This window comes from Syngnathus acus, chromosome 4 (assembly GCF_901709675.1).
Source record: "Syngnathus acus chromosome 4, fSynAcu1.2, whole genome shotgun sequence".
Taxonomy (NCBI): domain Eukaryota; kingdom Metazoa; phylum Chordata; class Actinopteri; order Syngnathiformes; family Syngnathidae; genus Syngnathus; species Syngnathus acus.
The window spans coordinates 11,061,540-11,083,510 of NC_051090.1; the positions used below are offsets into that span (position 1 = coordinate 11,061,540).

At 46.5% G+C, this 21,971-nt stretch overlaps 1 protein-coding gene across 1 annotated transcript; it reads right to left on the reverse strand.

The window, feature by feature from the left end:
* Positions 1-111: 111 nt before the first annotated feature.
* exoc2 (exocyst complex component 2) lies at positions 112-17,556 on the reverse strand. Its single transcript, XM_037249323.1, has 28 exons — positions 17,497-17,556; positions 13,779-13,932; positions 13,535-13,711; positions 13,147-13,273; positions 12,366-12,479; positions 12,153-12,277; positions 9,897-9,977; positions 9,650-9,795; positions 9,459-9,540; positions 9,278-9,380; positions 8,619-8,737; positions 6,594-6,707; positions 6,265-6,389; positions 6,117-6,185; positions 5,854-6,011; positions 5,658-5,779; positions 4,916-4,977; positions 4,733-4,813; positions 4,266-4,325; positions 4,030-4,091; positions 3,701-3,767; positions 3,121-3,237; positions 2,656-2,797; positions 1,533-1,588; positions 1,344-1,466; positions 1,172-1,233; positions 424-483; positions 112-343 (listed from the first exon to the last, which is right to left on the reverse strand). The coding sequence occupies exons 2-28, from the start codon at positions 13,894-13,896 to the stop codon at positions 250-252; spliced, it is 2,766 nt and encodes a 921-aa protein (XP_037105218.1). The 5' UTR covers positions 13,897-13,932; positions 17,497-17,556; the 3' UTR covers positions 112-249.
* Positions 17,557-21,971: the final 4,415 nt, after the last annotated feature.

Here is a 21,971-nt window from a genome sequence, read left to right on the forward strand (position 1 = left end):
GTACGTTGAAAAGGTAGGAAACGTATATTGGTGCCATTAACTGAAAACGCACTGAACGAGAATAAGTCAAAGGTCCACATGGTGATTTGTAGTCACTGACAAACATATGAGTTCAGATGGATTGTGCTTCTTGAACCTTTTTGGCTTTTGGAGCAAAACTTTATTTGAACATTTGGGCTCCAGCTTGTTTTTGATGTGGAAAATGAAAGTGACACACAAGTTGCGGTCGTGCACAAGAGCGGCTGGAGTTTATCTCTTGACAGGCTGGACGTAGGCGGGCTGAAAGCAGGTGAGCTGCAGGCGCATGCTGCTCTTAAACGTATTCAAGAGTTCTTCCAGCAACCTGGCACAAGACACGCACGCGGTGCATTACAAGTCTGGAAGAACATCTGAGCAGAACGTGCGCGGCACAGGCACACTCACTTTTTATCTGATGCGCTATATAACGGAGGAAGGGCCTCCAAAGCCATGTGGAAGCTGCCACTGAGAAAAAGAAAGACTCAAAGTTAGTCACAGCAACAAATAGACACTCTGCGTGTGTGTGCACGCGCGTGTGTGTGTGCGTGTGTACAGCCATAAATAGGCTCGGTTCAAAATTGGACTGATCCAGGAAGTTTGACCCAACTTTTTGGATGGTTCCAATTTTTTTCACAAATCTTGAAGCCAGCCTTCTTAAATGTGTACGTTTAGGGCCACTTTCCATCCGCATTGTGGAGCTCTGTGTGGTTAAGCTGTCAATTAAAGATGAAAGTTTGATTGGCGCAATCATCTATAAATAGCCTCCAACTGAACTGAATGCCAGCAAAATGTCATTGACAACACAAGAGAAGCTCGGGCATCAAGAAGGAGCAAAGTCGAGCACGGCTGTTGAGTGATATAGGGTTGCCACAGCAACGAATTATTTCAACGATACCAAATGACTTTGCCGAGCACGGTCCCACTTAGACGCGAGCGAGCCAATGCACACAGCAGAAGCAGATTGCTTTCACTTCCTTTCTCTCAAGCCACCGAGGAACATAAATACGGATTGTAGCGAGCCACACATGACTGTTAAGATGTGTGTGCGTACGAAACACACGCAGTCTCAAGAACCGAGCCAAGTGAGTTCCTGTCTGTGGCGGCCCACATGCGTGCGTTCATGCATGGGTGCGTGCGCGCGCGTCGCACTTACTTGCTCTCGGCATTCAGGTACGTGGCGACGGCATCTCTCAGGGCGCAAAGTTCAAGTCGAGCCTAAAAATGGAGGTCCAAGGTGCAAATGTTAGCCAGCGAGCCATCTGACACATTTCGCCGCCGGCAGCAGTCGGCAGCTTGCGCTTGGAGCAAGTGTGCGATGGCAATACCTGCAGGGCGCCGTTTTTGCTGAAGTTTGACACGCACTGCATAAGGCGACACATCTCGTCCGCAACCGTTGCAAGGATTTTGGACAAGACACAAGCGACCAAGTCCTTGGAGATGGTAAAGACCTGGCGGACAGATGAAACTATTTGGAAAGGCGTCAGCAAAAGAAAAAATGCAACTGGGCGTCATACCTCAGCATGAACGGCGATGATGTTGACCAGCGCTTCTTTTAAGTAGCTTCTCACTCCTGAAGAAGAAGGACACACTGCATCCTAAATTGTTTTTTTTTCTTAAACGGAGTGTTTTGTCAATTGTCAATCAATGCTCCTTTCTTTTCTGTTTGAAAACATTAACTGCGGTTTATTGCATTGCACATTTTGGACCGCAGGGTAAGAGAAACTGTTGCTTCCAAATATTGCCAATAGGCAGGGAACTCCATCCATCCATTTTCTGAACCGCTTAGTCCCCACGGGGGTCGCGGGAGTGCTGGAGCCTATCCCAGCCGTCAACGGGCATTAGGCGGGGGACACCCTGAACCGGTTGCCAGCCGATCGCAGGGCACACAGAGACAAACAACCATTTGCACTCGCACTCACACCTAGGGACAATTTGGAGTCTTCAATCGGCCTACCAAGCATGTTTTTGGGATGTGGGAGGAAACCGGAGTGCCCGGAGAAAACCCACGCGGGCCCGGGGAGAACATGCAAACTATTTTTCTAAATCCAAACAAATTGTAGGTCCATCCATCCGTTGATTCAGTTTGGGGTCAGACGATGAGCTGAGCAGACTTTGGGCGGAAGGCAACCGTGCCGATCTTGAGAATTAGCCCGTTTGTTTTTCGACTGGATGGTGCCTATCAACTCTCACAACTCTCACATGGGTGTGCAACAAGCGAAAGTAGCATATCCTACAAGTGCGGTCCACTATTCCAAAATGTTCCTCTTTCACATCCAGCCTGCACACACTCGTCAGACCAAAGCAGAACAAGGTTCAACTTCACTTTCATCATCATTTGAAAAGATGTCGTCTCTCTCTCTCACGCACGAAGGCACGCATTTCCGTGCTAAGGCAAACCACATCTATGCAAACAGGGTTCATCTGTGTTTTCTCAGGCCAAGACCGTGCAGTGTGAGCTCCCGAACAATCTCAGAATAAGGCCTTCAGGCCGCATGACACGAGCAAGCGCAACGCTCCTCCTACAAGCCCTTTAGTGTACGGGCTTCAAAGTGGGTCGCCAAGCTGGGTTTTGGGGGAATTCCTGCGCCGTGCGTGACGAGCGCTTCCTTCCCTGGCGGGGGTTGGGTGTCAAAGTACCTGTGGGAGTGGGGCAGTCTCTCCAGTCAAAGTAGCCGGCGTAGATACCCGGCTCCAGGGAGCCTGCAATGGGGTCGGCTCTCCTCTCCACGTAAGCCTCAAAGAGTTTTTCGTCCAGTTCCCGAACAGCTGCCACGCTCACCTGGCGGGCGGACAACAGCAAAAGCGGCACTCAGTCCAAATCCATCCTCTGCTAGCCTCACAAAATGGAAATTGACCTTTCAAAGAAAGAACTTTTACCAAAAAGTTACACTGAACTTTTGCTTTGTGACTCAAACATGAGTCATCGTGTCTGCGATGGGCTTCTGATGCGGTACAATAAAGCCGAGCGGATCGCATCTCGGCGGCACTTCACAGAAACATCCCAACGTGCATCTCGAGGACAGTCCGAGCCGCAGCAAAGAGCGGCTGACTCATTGACCGTTCAGATGACAGCAATGTGAGACGGCGCAACTTTCCACTGACCCGTGTGATCTTGTCCGAGCCCGTCAAGCAGTGCTTGTCAAAGTGATCGGCCAGGTTGAGGAAGGTGTGTCTCTCCAGGTAGTGGCAGTTACTGAGGATGATCAGCAAGCGTTGTTCCTGCAAAGACAGCAGCAGCACACGCATCAACCATTATGGAATGGAAGAGACACTCTGTTGCATTCGCATTTTCTGCTCTAAAGCAACAGGTCAAAGAGCAATTACGAATGTTTGTTTTTTTAATCTTAATGTATTTAATTTTAATCTTCTTCAATGCAAAATCTTGTTGGGGAGGAGACGCCTACACATGATGCAAATGTGTAACTTAGGTGAGTGGAGTGGAGTCATATTTGGGCAAGGGAAAACCCCCATCTGCACCTTTACCAGAAGTACTGTATGCAGCAAATGCCCCACCTCCCCCGATGAACATATTTGACGGCTTACAGGAAAGGAGGATGTATTTGCTTCTCGTCCACATAAGTTGATAACATTTTGCGGTTGCAATGATTCGGGTCGACTGTTGCCGTCAGTCACATGACATGTCGAGTTTCAAAGAAAACATGATGGAAAAGAGGATGCTTACAGATGTTGGACTGGGGCACTCCTGCGTGTTGTGAAAGCGATCTGGAGAGGACAGATCCATGGCAACGCTACAACACAGAGAGAGAGAGAGAATCTTAACACGTCACTTCACTGGTTCTTTTATCTCAAACAAAATATTTTAGGTTGCAGTACCTGACATGTTTCGGCTTGCGGAAGTACAAGCCGAAACATGTCAGGTAATGCAACCTAAAATATTTTGTTTGAGATAAAAGAACCAGTGAAGTGATTAACAAGTAAAAACAAAATGAACTTAGTACAACAATCTTAACACGTGTTCACGGAGGCCCACCACAATGTGGCAGCACTTACTGAGATGTTGGCACTTCTCCATCTGTGTTTTTGCTGAGCTGTTCCAGGCAGCTGATGAAAACCTAACACGGGCATTCTGGTCAGGCATGTTGGGAGAAACACACAACTGGGCTGCTACACACATAAGCGGGCTGACAGATAACCATCACAAGCTATCACGCGCACCTCAACACAAAACACGGCAGCTCCAGTATACACGCATCCCATTGAGTGTTTTGAGACAAAAACAAACTCACCTTCATGATGCTCACGCAGAGTTCTGTGGCTTGGTCTTGAACTTGGTCCAGCTGGAGTATCTGCGGAAATACGGCGCATAAAGAAAAGATCATTTGCGCATATTTGCTACTTGATTGGCGTCTGTATGAGATTTGTTTGCGTTGAATATGTGTAACTGGGTTGACCAATCAAACGATGAAGGCATAGTTGTGATTGTAGCCTTGCCGCTTTGGGCTAAATTGTTTGATGTATCGTAACTCCGAAAAACCTATAATGAGTAGCCTTTGGTATTGTCTAAAAGCGTGTGCAGCCACCCTGCAGATGTAGATTGACAGTAATGTTTTGCAAAGGAAAGGTTGAAAAGAGCAAAATTCTGAAAAGGAGGTCAGTCGCTGCGCTTTGAAAACACACGAACCAAAAACAAAAAGTCAGTCAGTCCGTCCGTGGCCGAGTCAGTGGATGCAAAAGTATATTTCATATTTCTTACGTTGATCTCTCCTGGCTTGATCTCCAGAGGCTCTTTGAGTGACTGCAGCATGTGGACCACACACTGCTCAAACTGAGAAGGCTGGCCAGACAGTCGATGAAAGACACGGAAATGGATGAAGACAAAAAAAGAGAAATGTCTGCAAACAGCTTCAGGAATGAAATAGGCCACGTGTGTCCTCACCAGCTTAGTCAGGCCTTCGTTATCTACCAGCCAGTCTTCCTTCTCGGCGAGGTTCCTGACATCTGAAAAGCACGCAAGCAGATTCCAATTAGAGATTGCTCGAGGACAATACGGAGAATCTGACAACACGCTCATTCTTTGAGCCGTCTTGAAACGTTGTCGAGGCTTCATTTGTTTGTTTGTGGACGTGGCTGTTAAGAGCAAAGCCCTGTCTGAAAGCTGAACGGTTCACACAAAAAATGTAAAAAGGTGCATTGTCAAAATGCCGTGCGCCTCTATTTTGTAGACGGCTCGCTGGAGCCAATCCCAGCAGATCTCAGCTGATTCTGGCTGAGGCCAACTACAGGGCATTTCTCGCACGTAGAAGGCCTTCGCAACAGAATTGGCGTGGCTTAAATAAAACCACAATGTGATAACAGAAAAAAAACTCTCAAGCAAGTTGACTCAAGACAAACGGCAGTCAAGTGAAAGCAAGTAACTCTTATCAAATTAACCAGACTCCACCACAAGTGAAACTGAGCTTTAGTCCCATAAAACTTCCGCTATTATTATTCTTTTTACAGTTGTATGTGAAGGTTATGTGTTAGCACTAGATTGTTGATGTTTAGCTTGCGTTTTAAATCGAGGAAGTGGAGTGCTTTCACAGCCATCATCCAAAAGCATCCAACCAAAATCCTGTTCAGAGGAAAGGCAGGCAGAAAAATGTGGGCAAAAGAAAATCTGTGAGGGATTCCTCCCTCACCATCTGCGGTGTGCAGCAGTGTCACCATGAGGCAGTGAACGCGCAAGTCCAGCAGCAGATCCTGGATCACCTGGAGCAGGTCATTTGGGATCTCCAGAGCGGACAAAGCTTCGTAACAACCCCTGCAAGAGAAGCAGCCATCAAATTATGGAGCAGAGCTGACTTGAAGAAAGTGAATTCCAATTCGTCTTTTGACCTGACAGTGTGAATGATTTGCGTGAGCCAGATCCCGGGAAGTTCTGTCTTGTTCTCCCAACCTCCATAAAGACTCTGCTCCGCTGGCGGCAGTGTCGTGGGAAGGAGGGCCCCGCGGACGAGCTTCACCAAGCGATTGGTCACCTCCTCAATCATTTTCTGCACGCACACGCACACACACACACACACACACAACACACACAACAGTCAAGAGAACTTGGATTCCAAAGTCACTTGAATGCCACTTCAGAAGACATGGCGTACTTTAAAGTCATTCTGCCTCTGTCGCGCATTCTTCTTGGATTTTTCCACTTGTCCGGATTTCTCTCCAGTCTGCAGAAGCGATGGGGGAGACAAAAAAGGAAGCTCTGCTATCTGGAGACGGAACGTCTCACCGTGATGCCGTTCTTACCTCACTAAAAAGACTGCCATTGACGTAAGAGATCCAAAGCTTCCAGAAGTTGGGCAGCTGGCCGATCATCGCATCCGAAAGCTTTTCCACAAACTGCACCTGCTGAGGGCTTTCAAAGCGCCAATCTGAAAAGGGTGGATACGCGAGTCGTTTGTGAATCAACCCGTTCAGAACTTTGAAGAGTTGCGGCAACCCAAGTGAAGCTGCAAAGCTTTCCCGAATATTCACAGGATTATCATGGGCCCAAATCTAGCCCCTGCTGCAACCAAAACATGCATATGCACACAAAGAAGTGCTTGCGCCGAACGTGTCAGGTGCGCGCTACTTACTGCTCGGTCGTGTCATCTGCAGGCTAGCGCCTCTCTTCAATGACGATGCGTGGCCCAGCCTGCCGAGAGCCGACGGACGACTATCCCCATTCAGATCCAGAACTCCGGCACAGACTGAAATGTACAGGAAAATGAGGAGCGGGGGCGGTAGCAGAATTGTGAACTCAAAGGAACACATACCAATATCAAACACTCATTTTCATATTTGCACATTCCTCCATAATCTCAGAGGGCTTTCACACTAAACGGTCCCGCCTCAGTGGTTGTACCTATCTTTATTTTTGTTCCGAGCCAGCCCTTGCCCGGCCCGCAGTTAACAAGACGACCTGTTGTTTCGGAAACAGGGCGGGAAGCTCGGTGTGAGCCGGGCTGGGGTACGGCGGGTTGACACACACGGCGCAGCGGCTCTTTTTCAGCTCATCTGAGAGCAGAAATCCAGCAGATGGCAACATGGAGCTGCGTTTTCACCACATCATGTGGACCTCAGCAAGTGCCGCAGCTGGCTTGCAGTGCTAACTTCCAAATAGACACTGAATCAACAACTAGAAAAGATTCACTGGCAATAAGATGGACGAAAAAAGATGCCCAACGAGCAGGGTTGTGTTTGTTCATTTTGTATTCCTAAAATGACAACTAGGATTGAGGCCGTTTGTGTTTCTCAGACAAGGCGACGCACAGTGCTTCACATAAACAAAGTCTCGCTGTATCGCTCATATTTCAGACATCACAAGATATGTAAAATGTTGTTTTGACTCCAATGTTTTCTCTCATTAGAGGAATGAGAGCTGCTGTTGATCCAGCTGTTGGCGGAGAGGCGTCGACAAGACAGACAAAGAGGGACAGTGAAGGGACCAAAAAAAATAAAAATACAAGCGACTCTTAACCTTCCTCTGAGTCTTATTATGCTTCGGGAGGTACATTCTTCTTTTTTTTGTGAGCCAGCGCTGCATTTGAAGCGTAGTTTGTTACACGGTCGAGTTCCAATGGAGCCGTTGGAGGCAGCAATCAAAGAGGTGTTAATCGGCACCCTTGTAAAGTCGCGCACTGATTGAGCCTAATCGCAACCTCATGTCTCCTTGTCAAATTGGGAACACCGCAGTCCCTCCAATTATTCGCTGACAAACCTATTTTCCTATGAACTAATTTCCCTGCAAATTGTATTGACGTTGGCAGAAGAAGCGCCGTTGAGGAAATCGGAGAACTGGAATTGAATCAGCCGCAGTCAGATCGGGGGCGTTGAGATTCCCACATACGGAAGCAACTTCAACGGCTATCTCGCCCCGACTTAAAACAGTTATCAGAACATTGATGCCTGCATGTGAACAAAACCAGAATGTTTGATTGCACGCTGGAACACGTGATGAGCAGAAAGGAGGAAGGAGAAGCCAAAGTCAAGGCGATTTGCTTTTGCCAGATAATGGTGAGTTCGGGGAAGTGGGAGGCGGAGGCATGCAGTGGATGCGGTTTCCCCAATGGTAACTGCTTGAAGGTTGCCTGGCCGAAGGGATTTGCCAAGATTTCAAGAGGCGTGGCTTTGGACCAAGAGGTGAGCAGGAAAGACCACGTGGGGGGGGTGTATAGTTGTGTTTATATTGCAACTAGCCTGAGTGGCACAGCCACCCACTTGTAATTTTGCCTTCAATGCCTGATGTGGAGTGGAAGTGTATACACGTGTGTGCTTGGTGAATCACGATTCATGCTGGACATTTTTGTGCTGCCTGTTTTAGTTGCCGCTAATTGTTTCAATCCATCTCCTGTACGATGCTGTACGAGAAATTGCACTAGATAGGCCAAGCCCTGAAACCCAAATCCGCTCGCTTTATCTAATTCAGACATTCAAGCAAAAATAAATATGCGGGCCTCGAGTCGCAGGGACGGACGGGTAGAGGAGGGTGACGACGGAGTAGGGAATGCGCACCGAGGACGCCACGTCACAGGCAGCTGGCTTCCTCTAACCTCCGACTCTCTGGATATTTCACAGGAAATGCTCAAATGTTTGTTTTGTTTTGAATGTGCGTTGCTTACCTCGCTGACCTCCGATAAACTCGTCCCTGCAGTCTTGCATGAGCTGCAGGATCCATTTGTGCTGAGCGTAGATGCACTGCCACGCTGGGTCACCTGGAGCGTGCAGGTCAGATAGGTACCTTCACAAGGAGACAAAACAGGCACATTAATTCATCTTGCGCTCTGTGGCATTCGCTTCACTCCCTTTGAGGTTTTTGCATACGTTTGTTATCTTTGGAAAACCTACTGGTTTCTGACCAACAACACAGTGGACCCCGCTCTTTATGGGGACAGAGACCGGGCAGCCCATGCAAAGCAAAAATCCACCCAATCCCATCCCTCCATCCATCCCCAGCAGTCTTTGCTGGACCTTCTGTCAGCAATTAATTTCCCTCGGCAACCTGCGGTTCCCGACATGATTCATCCTCTGGTCTGCGGCCCGGCTCCTCCTGCTGTCGTCATATAACGAAGCCGCACACTTGTTTCTCATTAGCTAGCATCAACACACGCATCTCCGGCTCGCCACACGAAGGGGACTTGAGCAAAATGGCAAAATGCCGCTGCACTGTTCTGCGGTTTCGCGTTGGAAAACATCCAACGAGGAGGAAAAGCATCATTTGAGGACCTACCCGGATAGATTTGATATTACCATGATGGAAATACATTCAAAAGCGCAAGACCTGATGTATCTCTTCTGATCATGTAGCGTTGAGGGAGTCTGAAGCAGTTTTTCCAGAAGCAGGCTCCTGAGAGCCCTGATCCTCGTCTCGACCTCCGCATACACTTTCGAGCAGAAGGAGAAAGATCATTATGCACTGCTGCTTATCCAGAAGCATACAAACGAGGGGGATTGCCATTTACCCTTTTTAAAAACAGCGACTTCTGTATTGCCAAAGAGAGATTTGGCCTTCTCGTAGTCATTTATTACCACGTCGTAGTCTCCCTGTAACAAAACGTTAGGAGTGAACTCAGCTGAACCCAACATTGGAGCCAGCCGCATCAATTACAGAGACGTTTATGTCCTCCACTCGTCAAAGAAATCAAAGTCATACCTTTTGGATGTTGCGCTCGATATTAAGCGGCAGGTTAAAAAGAAACTTGAAACGCTGCAGGACGTTGAGTGCATTGCGCGTGGAGTCCGCTTTGTCTTTCCGCCCCAAAACCTCCTGGAAAAGCGTGTCCGCCGTTTCACTTGCACCTGTGAACGAGAGAGACAGCAAGAAAGAAAAGACTTTGCATGTAAAGTACAACACAACATGTGAAAAAAATGAAAGGCTGAGACAAAAAAAAAAGGTCTACTGTTGAGGATGACTTCCAGCCGGTGGGTCATTGATCCCTCCACTCGTTCAGTACCATCAGAATCCTGCCTCTGGTGGATAGCTGGAACACAAAAAAAAGAAAAATTAGGAGATTTTAAAGCACAAAGATAATGAATAAAAAACTTTTGAAAGGGGAAGGAAATCACAGTCACAAATATATGAAAACAAAAATCAATTTCAGGAAGATTAAACTCGATTTATGGACTTGACTTTGTTACAAGTGTTGCATGGGAGAGATAGCATTTGGAGAAACACAATTGGAAGCAAAGAAGAAGACAAAAATCAAAATTCCCTGACGGTTTAAATGATTTAGAGAGAGCGACGTCTTTTCATGAATTTGAAAAGGAGTGAGTAGGGGATCAAACAGCGAAAGCGAGAGAGCGAGCAAGCGGTGCGGCTAACCCGGTGAATAAATAAATGGTGTGCAGTCGTGGGCCGCCGGGCGCTGAGAGCCGCACGGCCGGTTTATTGACAAAGGGGAGGTGAGTCGGGGAAGCGGACCTTCCACATACTTGTCGAGCCATTCAAATATGCAACAAGGAGACTTTTCCAAAATGAGGATGAAAGACACAAAGATGGGGGGGAACGGTCCAATCATTCCCTCTCGTGCTTCCCTACAACCGTTAGCAAAGCTTGGAGGCAGCAGAGCGAGGGGGGAGCAAAAAGACGGATGGACGAACAGACGGACGGGGCAGAGCTTTCCAAATATAAATATAAGGGCTCATTTGGACGCACAGAAGCTGCAGACACTCGAGTATTTCACAAAAAGACTTTTTTTTTTTTTTTTTTTTAATCTAATCAGCATGGAGGTTTCTGTCTTTCTTGCACCTCTCGCGTGGCTGTTTTAAGCAAGACTTTGGGACGCACAAGAAGACAAAGCGAGCGTGTGCGCCGCTTGACATCTTGGCTGTCCCCTTTTGCCCTGTTGCCAGCTGCGTGTCACACGCATGCGTGTGAGACACTGAAGGGCCGATGACGTTCCATCCAAGCTAAACATCGGGTCAAGCTCCGGATAACTCGCTCCGCCACGACTTGAGGAAGAGCCGCAGCTTCCCTTCCTGCAACTATTGAAGGACAAAAATGAATCGGAATAAAAATACAGCGTGGCCCGGCCGCTTTCTAAAGCTGGAGATGTTTTGACTCCTGTCGGGGCCGGGGGCTCGGGGGAACCGGCCCTGGGAATGGGCTTTTTTGGAACACACGAGCGGTTCTGTTTCCTGCATCGCTCGAACACTTCCTTTTGACACAACAATGCAAAACCTCCAATTTCAACATTTCACTCACAACAAAGCTAGGCAGACTCTCAGCCAGAGTAGCTCTGTCTCAGAGGTGTGGCCTCCGGGCGAAATCGAGTCCAAAACCTTCCACTCGACATTTCAGAATACGTCCTACTGGCACCAACCAAAACATTTAGCCAGGACCAAACAATGATCATAATAATCATGAAAAAAAAAATTTTGATTCATCTCTGCACTAAATTTAAATGGAGCCACTTTGATTGAAGTCAGCTGCTGAGTTGAAAGCATCATAGCAGAACGTAAAATGTGTTCAGCCAATACAAAATTGAATACGTAAGTTCTCGAGGGTGGCTTTGCATCAGGTGGGACTGTGACGTGTTGACACTCCCCCCACAAGCCGCGCCAACTGTACGTTTCCCTTCTAGGCAGCGGGCACAAAGTTGGCACGCTCAGCACATTGTTCCAATTGCTCATATTGGCTCCGTTATCATCTTGAGCAATCCTAATATTCTCTCTCACATTGTGCTGTGCCCCTCTGTTTATTTGGACACTATGAAAACATTGCCGTTCTCCCAAATGGGCCACAAATATACGGAAAGCAATAATAATAATGACAAAGGTAGAAAGTGTGCTTATAAATAGCCCCAGGAAGTAACAGAGTGGCTCGAGTGGAATAAAAGAGTAAACAATCAAAATGCACAAATGACAAGCCGAAGCTCCGTTTACACCATTTGTACAGGGCGGCCATGGCTGCCCGGTTACTGGCCACGTAAAAACTAAAAAGACCCACAAAAGTTGACACTCGGGTCAGAAGAGGAAAAAATCTACGAGAAGGATAAGCAGCCTCTGCGTGTCTATTGAAGGTCGCTGTGGCATAAACACAAGAAGTCTTTGAGAGCAGTGAAGGAAAAGTTCACGCTTTGAAAGTATGCAGGGTCTAAATGGCGAGCCACTGAGCGCCATCCAACTTTACATCAAGACGTCTTCACGGTTCTCACCTGCCAGTGCGTCCTGAGCCTCAAAGAAGGTACTGAGTCCTCCTTTAACGTAGGCCAGACTCCCCTCGTTCTTCTTGTTGGCTTGCTTCTTCAGATTGCTGGCGGCCATCTTCAAGTGCTCAAAACTAAGAAACAAAAGCATGGCTTTCATTAACCAGCAAAAATAAAAATTCAGGTTTTAACGTTTGAATCATTTCAAACATAGACTCATACCTCGAGCCTGCGTGGTTTTCGATGAGATACCAGGTCGCAGAGAAGTTCTCACTGGTGAAGTCACCACTCATCCCAGGAAATGTCATCTCAAGGTCTTTCAGGGGGAACTTTCCTCTATGGCAAAAAACAAAACAAAAAATTAAATCAGGGAAACATTTCAACATTTTGGAGTCACGGGTGTTATAGGAATGAAACCCTTTCGCAGATGCCTCCTATGCATGTTGCATTGATGCTGAATGCAGTTCATTTTATTAAGTACCCGTGGCGCTGTTCTACTGTCAGAATTTGTGTTATTGTAAGCAGGGGTCAGTGCGTCGCCAACACAAAAAAAAAAGTCCTCCAGTTTGGCGTGGGAAACCAAATGTGAGCTGCTTGAGAGGAACCCGAGAGGAACCCGTGCTTCATTAGGCAAGCTTGATCTCAACTAATGAGCCAAATCCTATCCAAACTCGATAGGCAGCACGGACAAGCACAAGCATGCTTGCACACTAAACACAAGTCAGCTCAGAAAAATAAGTCCAAATGACAACAACTATTTCATCAACCAATGATTTGTATCTCAAACTTGCCTTCTACCTGCGTGACGACCAGAAAGCAGCACAAGTCCTGAAGCTTTGATTGAAACCGATTTACACTGAACAATTATATTTTCGTGGTCAGTGGCCACCGTCTTTCCAAAGCTGCATATGGAGAGAGCTTATTTGTCTCATGATGTAAACAAGGCCAGATGTACAGAACTTGACGCGTTCACGGCAATGGAATTCTGTTATGTGTTCCGTACTTGTCGATGTCGATGCCCAGTGGATTGTTGGGTCGGAGGGATAGAGGGGAGATGCCTTTGTTGCGGTCCGTCCTCATGTCGTAGTAGTTGAGTTCATCCACCCACACGGCCGACTGGTCCAGAATACCTGCCGGTGCGACAAGACATCTTAACAGAACCACCAAAATTGGACAGTGAGGCGCCAGGGTTACTCGGGATTTTTCTTGCAATAAACAAACCTGTGGTACAACTGATACATCCACTATTCATATTTTGCTTATTTCTGACCAAATTGGAAGTGAGCAGGCTTTCTTAAAATATGTCATTTATCTCCACAGTGGAGGGTGAAACAATGACTGAGCAAAATTCAGGATGGCGATGGCTGCCATCTTGCGAGTGATTGTCTTACCGATCCTCTCCGGCTTGAGCAGTTTGAACGACACGGTGGACGTCCCGAGGCCTCCAGACTTGGTGGTGACGATGATTTCGCCCTTGTCATCTTTTGCCGGGCCCACGCGGCACACTATCTTGCTGGCTGACATCCACTCCGCCGTCAGCAGGCAGTTATGTCCACATATGGACAGACCTGAATTGAAGCAGGAGAAAGCAAAGGTCAAATGCGAGGCTGCCATCATGTGGGCTGAGGACATTACCGATGAGATCAGCTGAGCCCGTGCCCAGGTTTTCTCCACGGATGGTAACTTTGGTCCAGGCCGGACCCTCCTTGGGCGAGATGCCCGTGACGAGCGGGGGCGGACGGGCACGGGACATGCTGCTCTTGGCCAGGTGCGCCAGGCGGATCCAAACCTGGAAAAGCAAACACGCAATGGCACGAAGATCGTAAAGCCAAAAGTAACACTTTCAAAGAAACCATGCAATATTGCTGCACTGGGTATCTAATCGTGCTTTCAGGCTGGAAAATACATTTCAGCATTTAAAATAATGACTGGATAGTTTTCGTTGGTCAATTTTGCACTGTTATTTCTGAAAAGCCCCGAAACTAAAGCCATCCCAAAACTGACCGATAAAAAAAAAAGGCCCCCCAGCTTCCAAACAATGCAAAGTATGCTCTGCAAGAGTTATTTGTAAGACAGCAGAAAGGAAAGTGAGAAGCAAGGAACGGCGCTGCCGAGAGCAGGGGGAGAAAGAATGTAAACCTCAAAGCTCAGAATAAATAAACCTGCCCTCAACGAGCACTCGCCGTAAACTTGGACGAAAACGACCACGCAAAGTGGCTTATGCCCGAGACATTTTTCTTCCTCAAATTATTAGCAGCTCAAATGACGGCAAAGGTGAAGCAATGCTGCGTTATTTACGTTGAATACATTTTAGACATAAGGTTGAATGACAACATGCAGGCAAAAGTATGGAAAACATTTAAAAGTAAAGGGATGGGGCAGAAGAATTTAAAAGTAAAGTAATGAAAGAAACAGTCGATTACTAAAATTATTAAAAGAATATACAGTGCAAGAATATAATTTGGGGGGAAAATGACTCAAGAAACTCGAGGCACTGCGCACATGCACAGTAGACAGCGTGTGGACGTACCAGTGTGTGTGTGTGTGTATATGTGGAAATGTGTGTGTGTGTATGCGTGCGTGTGTATGCATATGTGTGTGTGTGCGCGCGCGCGCGTGTGTGTGTGTGTGCGCATGTGTGGTCTGGGTGTGTGGTCTCCGGCATAGGCCGAGGGAGCGCCTGCTGACGGGCGGGATGAGAAAAGAGCCGCTGTGTTTACTTTACTCCAGAGGCTACACATGAACACGGGAACACTGCCCAGACCCCTCGCTCCACAAAACCAAGGTGCACAAGATCACACACGCAAAACGCAGAAGGGCAGCATGGGCACCGAGACATATGTTGTAGTCTTGATTGAAAAGCTATTAGCGAGATCTTCTTGGCACGGGAGTGATGAAAATGCTGTGATGTCAGAAGATCCCTAATAAACACAGTCTTCTCTCTTACAACATGTTGACACCTTATTTGGGGGGGTTAAAAGTACAAGTTAGAATTTTGGGGGAGATTTATTAGATAAAAATGAGACCAAGAAATAAGGAGCTGGAACCCATTCCCTCATCATGGGTGTGTTTGGAATTAGTCTCAGAGCGTGCACTGCTTCACTCCAACTGCTGTTAGAAGCTTTTGAATTTAGAGATTTTGGCCCCCAAAAATGATCGAGGCACAAATTCTCGGTCAAGTCTGTTTTCTCTCATCACAAGAGTGCCCTGCCCAGCCCACTTGTTTGTCAGCCTCCGGCACTTTTCAGCTTTTTGCTCGACGAAATCAAGTCCCCCGTTTCCCAAATGAAAATCCCAGAACAACAAACAAAATGCTGAATTTGTTTTTGTCTTACCCGACTGGAGACGGACAGCCTCGTCCAGTCACAAGGCGAAATGAGAAATTCCAACTTTTATTAGTCAACACTTTTGATATAAACAAGTTTGGAGGGTGAGAACTATTTGCTGTGAGATTCTGTCGAGAACTCAACATTGTAACTAATAATACCAATCAATATTCAACATTTCAGATGTTACATTATTATGATCTAAAGCAGTGGTTCTTAACCTTGAACCCCACCAGTTTCATATGCACATTCACTCTTCTTCCGGTATGGCGCCGTAAGTGGCTGCCTCCCAGCAGTGTTCTCTCTTTTCCTCTTTATTTCCTTCTTTTCTCCTTTTTCTTTCTGTATTTTTGTCCATTCGGCGATGCTGGTGCCTTCTACCGCACCTCGGTATCTCTTCGGATCGGATGTTTTTTATTTATTTTTTTCTTCGTGGGACCGGGATCATCGGTCGAGGCCGGCGTAACTCTACGACGGCTTCCTGCTTATCCGGCCAGTGATGACCGGGTCCCTCGCCTTGACCTTGCAGCCGCGACCCCTGTGGGGAGTCCGCTCCCTCGTGCTCGTCGGAACCAACGACTTTCGCCATGCTAGCCCCGTGGTGACCATCTGCACGTGCACCCGACTGGGTGCCCAGGACGCTGCTCACACGCTTGCCTGCTTTGTGATGTTTTTCACCGATTCACGACCACGGTCCATTGGGCGCCGTTGAACTGGACTGCCCTTACACCTGTCTATGGACCTCGTGGAGGCTATTTTGTGTGTTTTGGGGTGTTCTCTTGTATTGAGGGGTGCTGGTTGGCCGCTGTTACTTTTTTTTCCTTTGTCTTTTAGCTTTGTTTTTGCTTTGATGGCTTTTATCTTGTGCACTTTCTGACTTTCTTTGTGGCGCCGTTGTGTGGCAGCCTTATGAGAGTCTATTGAGTTGCGCTCATGCCATCTGTGTGTCTTTTGTATACCCACTCTGTGGTATAGGATACTGCTGGGGCCTGAATTTCCCCACCCCTGGGGATCAATAAATATTCAATCAATCACCGAACCCCTCTTTTGTGAAAAAAATAAAAAGAATTCAAGACTGACGTTTTTTTACTGGTGCACAAAATTATCCGTGCATGAACATCACCTTGTTCAAAGAACAAAACCAACACAATGCATGAATTCACAACAAAATACACACCTGCATATCAGTGTGACTTCTGCTGTTGCTTTTGCGAGACCAGTTCAGATAAGCGTCATCACAAATTTACACGCTAAATCAGGTGTGTTCGGACCGCCACAGCGGAGGCTCTGCCGAACCCCTGAGACCGACTCACCGAACCCAGGTTAAGAACCACTGATCTAAAGGTAATTTCTTCAATCACTGTAGTTGAGTTGCTAATAAACAGCCTAATTGTAGAAAAAATCTTATGTACAAACCGGGCGCACAACGAGACGTAGCGTCTGCCAAACGGACAAAATTGTCAGACTCGTTTTGTGCATTCTCAGTCGAGCAAAGACTTCCTTTTGTTTCAAAAGCCAAGCCACTACATTTATCCAAAACCAACAGTCAGGGCCACCCATTTTTTGTCATGGGAGGTCTGCAGGAAATGGGACATGTTGCGACCTCTTCCTCCAACATGCTCACTCGCTTGCACGTGATGATTAAATACACACACACACCCATGTACCCATCCAGCCATCCGTAACGCTTAGGGAGGGGTCATAGACAATCAATATTACGAAAGAGAAAGACCCTCGATAAAAAATAAACGACTTCCTTCCATCGCCCCAAAATTAGTGAGAGTGAGCGCGCAAAACTGGCGATCGATGGTTTCAGACAAGACATAGAAGGGGCATCATCTGCATTGTTGACATTTCTCAAAGCTAAATCGAGGGTGGCCACTGAATTTGTGTCAACACAGAGAACATATCATTATTGATTATTTGTGTTTCGTGTGACCTTGAATATGGCGCAGGATATTAATTATCATGCAACAATTGAATAATGACGTTGCACTTAACATGAGATAAAAAAATAAGAAACTTACTGAGAGTCGCTGCCGAGCTGTCGCGACCGTTTCCTGTAGCACGGGCTCACTTCCGGTATCCGTTCTAAGGTGCTGGTTTCAGAATAAAAGTCAAGGGGGGGGGGGGGGAACTAGGCGTGACGCACGGTTTCTAGTTGCGTCCAGACAAAGTGGTGACAACGCCGAGGACAAATAATGCGGGGATAAAAAGACGCACGGGCATATTCTGGAAAATGAAAACCAAAGTCACAATCACATCCATTTTACATTCTTATGCTCCTGGTACTACTTCCTCTACAGACACAATATACACAGTCGAATACATCAGTCGAATAAATAGGAGTACTTTAAATCTATATTTAAAAAAAAAAGTCGATAGGTGGACAGAAGCTTTTTCGTTGTGGACAAACTGTTAAAGAGCAAAAGAACTTTTATTAACATAAGGTCATTCACTCACATTGAACAGCTCCTCTCCGCATAAAGAACCAAATCGTCAAGTTGTGGTTGCGGTAACACAATGACGGTAGGGTTGGGCAAAAAAAATTTGAGGAAAATATTATTATTGGCCGCAAGCTTGTTGCAAACGAAATGGAAAGGACGGTATAAAGGTTTTGAACTCGCTTTTATTTGTAAAGGTTTATATGAGCAAGAACCCAATACAGTGGAGCCTCGGTTTTCGAACATCCCGGTTCTCGAACAAATCGGTATTCGAACAAAATATTCGAGATTTTTTTGCTTCGGATGTCGGACGAAATTCGGTTGTCGAACCTCGCGAGATGAGCCGAGAGGACCCGCATGCCAACTGACTCCGTTCGTTATTACGTTCTCGTTACTCTGAGGATTGCATCAACTCTAATCATGCCTCCAAAGGAAGCAAGTAAGCGCAGTAAAGCCATCCTAAAACACAAAGACGCTCCTAAAGCAATGCGACAGTGAGCGCCCGGCGCGCTGCGGTTGCGCGATCGGACCAAATTAAGCTCCCTGCGCACTGAGGTCCACTTAAATTTTGGAAAGTACATTAGGACTTTAAAAATATTTTCGAAATTTTAGCGACCGCTCTGTCACAATAATGCGACCAGCGCGGTGCAGTTGCGCGGTCGGCGGCGCGCAACGGTTGCGCGTTCCAGGGTGCGCTGCAGTTGCGCGATCGGACAAAATTAAGCTCCCTGCGCACTGATGTCCACTTTAATTTTGGAAAGTACAGCAGGACTTTAAAAATATTTTCTAAATTCCAGCGACGGCTGTGTCACAATAATGCGACCAGCGCGGTGCAGTTGGGCGGTCGGCGACGCGCTACGGTTGCGCGATTGGACAAAAATTCGCAAATGAAAAAATGCTTAAAAAAGGCGGGGTTGTTTTTGCTTTGAACGGATTTTTCCCCCCATTATTTGTAATGGGAAAATATGATTCGGAATTCGAACAGCCTTCTGGAACGGATTGTGTTCGAAAACCGAGGCTCCACTGTAATTTGCAATCTGAGATGTTGCAGGTATCTGTGTTTTGCATTATCATGTCACTATTGTCATCTGAGAGAGATTTCCGTCAAAGTTTAATTGAAAGGAATCACAAAATGAAGCGGTAATTATCACGGCCACTGCTGCTTTGAAGACATGTTGTTTGTTGCTCCCCCTGAGGATCGGCCGTCAGCAAGAGCGTTACCTCTTTCAGCAATTCTCTTTTCACGGTGCATCATTGCGGTATTTCCACATGTTCTGGGAAATGCACAGCGTCGTTGGAAATGCATCGGAGACCACCCATGCACACAGCAGCACTGATACCATTACATTTATCCCACTAAATTGTGCAGGGCAAAGAAAATTTCGATAAGGCAAGGCCCTCTCCCCTGGGAAGCCGGTCCAATTAGACGGGCCAAAGTCCAATTAGACGGGGCAGTCTTCAAATTGTGGGCTCCAACTGTTCCGCGGCAGTTTGAACAGTTGTTGATGCTATACACATGCTGTTTGTCTACATAAACAAGCACTTAGAGCCACCAAGCTTGACGATTTCAACTCAGTCTCGGCAGTGCGGGTCTGACCCGTCGACAATCTCACAGCAAGTCACTCTCTGTTAGGGATATTGGAATCGCACATGGTATTGATCTTTTCTATTTCCGTCTCAGGTATATATTTTGGAAACAACTTAATATTTCAGCCTTGAGCTTTGATTACACTCATCAACAAAAGATTACTCAAGTTTTGCATCAGAGATGCAAGTCAGCGTTTGCAGATGATTTTTTTTTCACACTGATTCCGGATCTGGCCTAGTTTTTTTCTCTCTCTGATAACGACGACAACAATAATAATGATACAAATAATACTAATGCTAATACCGTTTTTTGCCATGTATAATGCGCAAAATGTAACTAATTTATTGTCCTAAAATCTGGGGTGCGCATTATACATGGGTACAATTTTTTTTATTTTTATTTTTTTATTTTTTTTTATCCGGATATCATACGGAGGCCGCCATTACAGATGCGCTTTCTTCTCTGCTGTTCGCTTCAAACACGCTCCATACGAACACAATGCTCTCGTATCAGACGCTTGCTCGATCACCTGCTCGTTTGCTGTCACAATGTACCCTACACAAATCCGAAACATTTCTTCGCTATTGAGTTTGCTAGCGCATGCGCAGTGATACTGACCGGCAGAATAACATCCGGTTGTTCCCAAAGATGATCTTTTTTCTGAAATAATTTTACGTTTACGGACTTAAGTAGGAGTCAAAATTTGGGTGCGTATTATACATGGGTACAGGCTTTTTTCCAGCATCAACATGCCATTTTTAGGGTGCGTATTATACATCGGGGCGCATTATACATGGAAAAAAAACGGTAACAGTAATTATACTGATGGTAAAATAATGAAGTGATATTTATAAATGAAGGGAAATTAAATGTTGATTCAGATATTTTGTAACAATGGTTCCAAGTGGGACTGCAGGGCAAATGATATTAATAGAAGGCACTTTTGAAGCAGGTGTTCATGAAGGTGCACGCCTGTAGAACACCGATGGTGCCTTGGTCCTTTCTCTGACCCCCCCCCCTCCCCACCAACCCCCCGGTGCACCGTAATGCACATCCCGTAACGGCACATGCTGCGCTGGCACCATTGCTCATCCCCCGAAGCCCATTGTTCATTGTTTGTCTTCTCCAGTTTGTTCCCATGGGCCCCTGGCCAGTGAGAGGAAAAGGTCACTGTAAATATTGCACTGAAGTCCTCCCTCCCTCCCATCCAGCTCCTGAAGATGGAACAGGCCACCAGTGGGTGAGCACTTCCTTCCTGCGCAGGGCATTTTGACTACCGGACATCAAACAAGTAGGAATCCCTCAATGTCAAAGATCATTGTGGTGAGATGGTGTGCTGAGTGTTGACATTACAATAACCCGGGCAGCTCTGGGTTCTTTGGGACTCGGTTTGGAGAACACAATCAAAGGAGGTGGCGCCAACGTATTTGGATTTGAGCATTTTGACACGAACGTCATTTTTGATCATCTCAACTCACACAGCTTTGAAGAACGGATTTCTTAGCGGAAGACTGCTGGGGTATTTGTTGTGAATTTGCTTTTTGACATGGGGCAAGCCAAAACACACATCAGCTGAAGTAAAAAGAAGAAAGCCATCTTTTTGTTCGGTAGTTCATCGACAATCTGTTTCAGAAATACTTTGAATGGGAAGGGGTTCATGAAATGAAAAAGACTGAAAACATGAACATGGAAACACACACACATACACAGTTGTAGTCTAATTACATATTGGGGGGGGGGGGATAGATTCCAAACGTAGCATGTGAATGACGGCAGGCAAAGTAAAAGTGGAGAAATAAATGTGAAATTGTGCAGGACTGCAGATTACGTCTTCAATTAATAAATATACAAGCTGTGTCATTTTGGTGAACTGATACTCACTGGTGTTATGAGAAGATGGAAGAGGGCTGAAGCTTTGCATAGGTCTGGACGTGAAAGGGGCATTTTCCCAAATCTGGTGAGGCCTTCGCCACCCAGGTTAAGATAACATGTCGGATGGCCTCTCATAACAGCCTTCCTTTCCGCCGTCGGGCCAGACAACAGGCTACTGTGAGCCACATGCAGAGCCTCTTTGCTGCCGAGGAACACTCTGGGAAACGTCTTTGAAAGATCCACAAGGGTGGCCAAAAAAAAACGCTTTGCAAATCCTTGTTAATCTCATTCTACACTGCCTTTGATTGTTTAACATGGCAACTCTTGTCATGTCTTGTAATTTTGAAATAGAAACCGTCTGATCGAGTTAATTTTAAGTAACAAAACGCGCATATAGCTTACTTCCATGACTATCTTTTGATGTATTTAGAAGCATACCTTTCAGTACAAGGATATTTTTCAAAACATTCCTACGACCCAGCAGGGGGCGCCCAAGTCATTGTCATTTGTGAGCTTGCCTCGCCACTTTGAAAGACAAAGTCGCTCCGGTGTTATGTTGTTTATTATGTAATATCGTGACAGAATAATGGACGGCAGA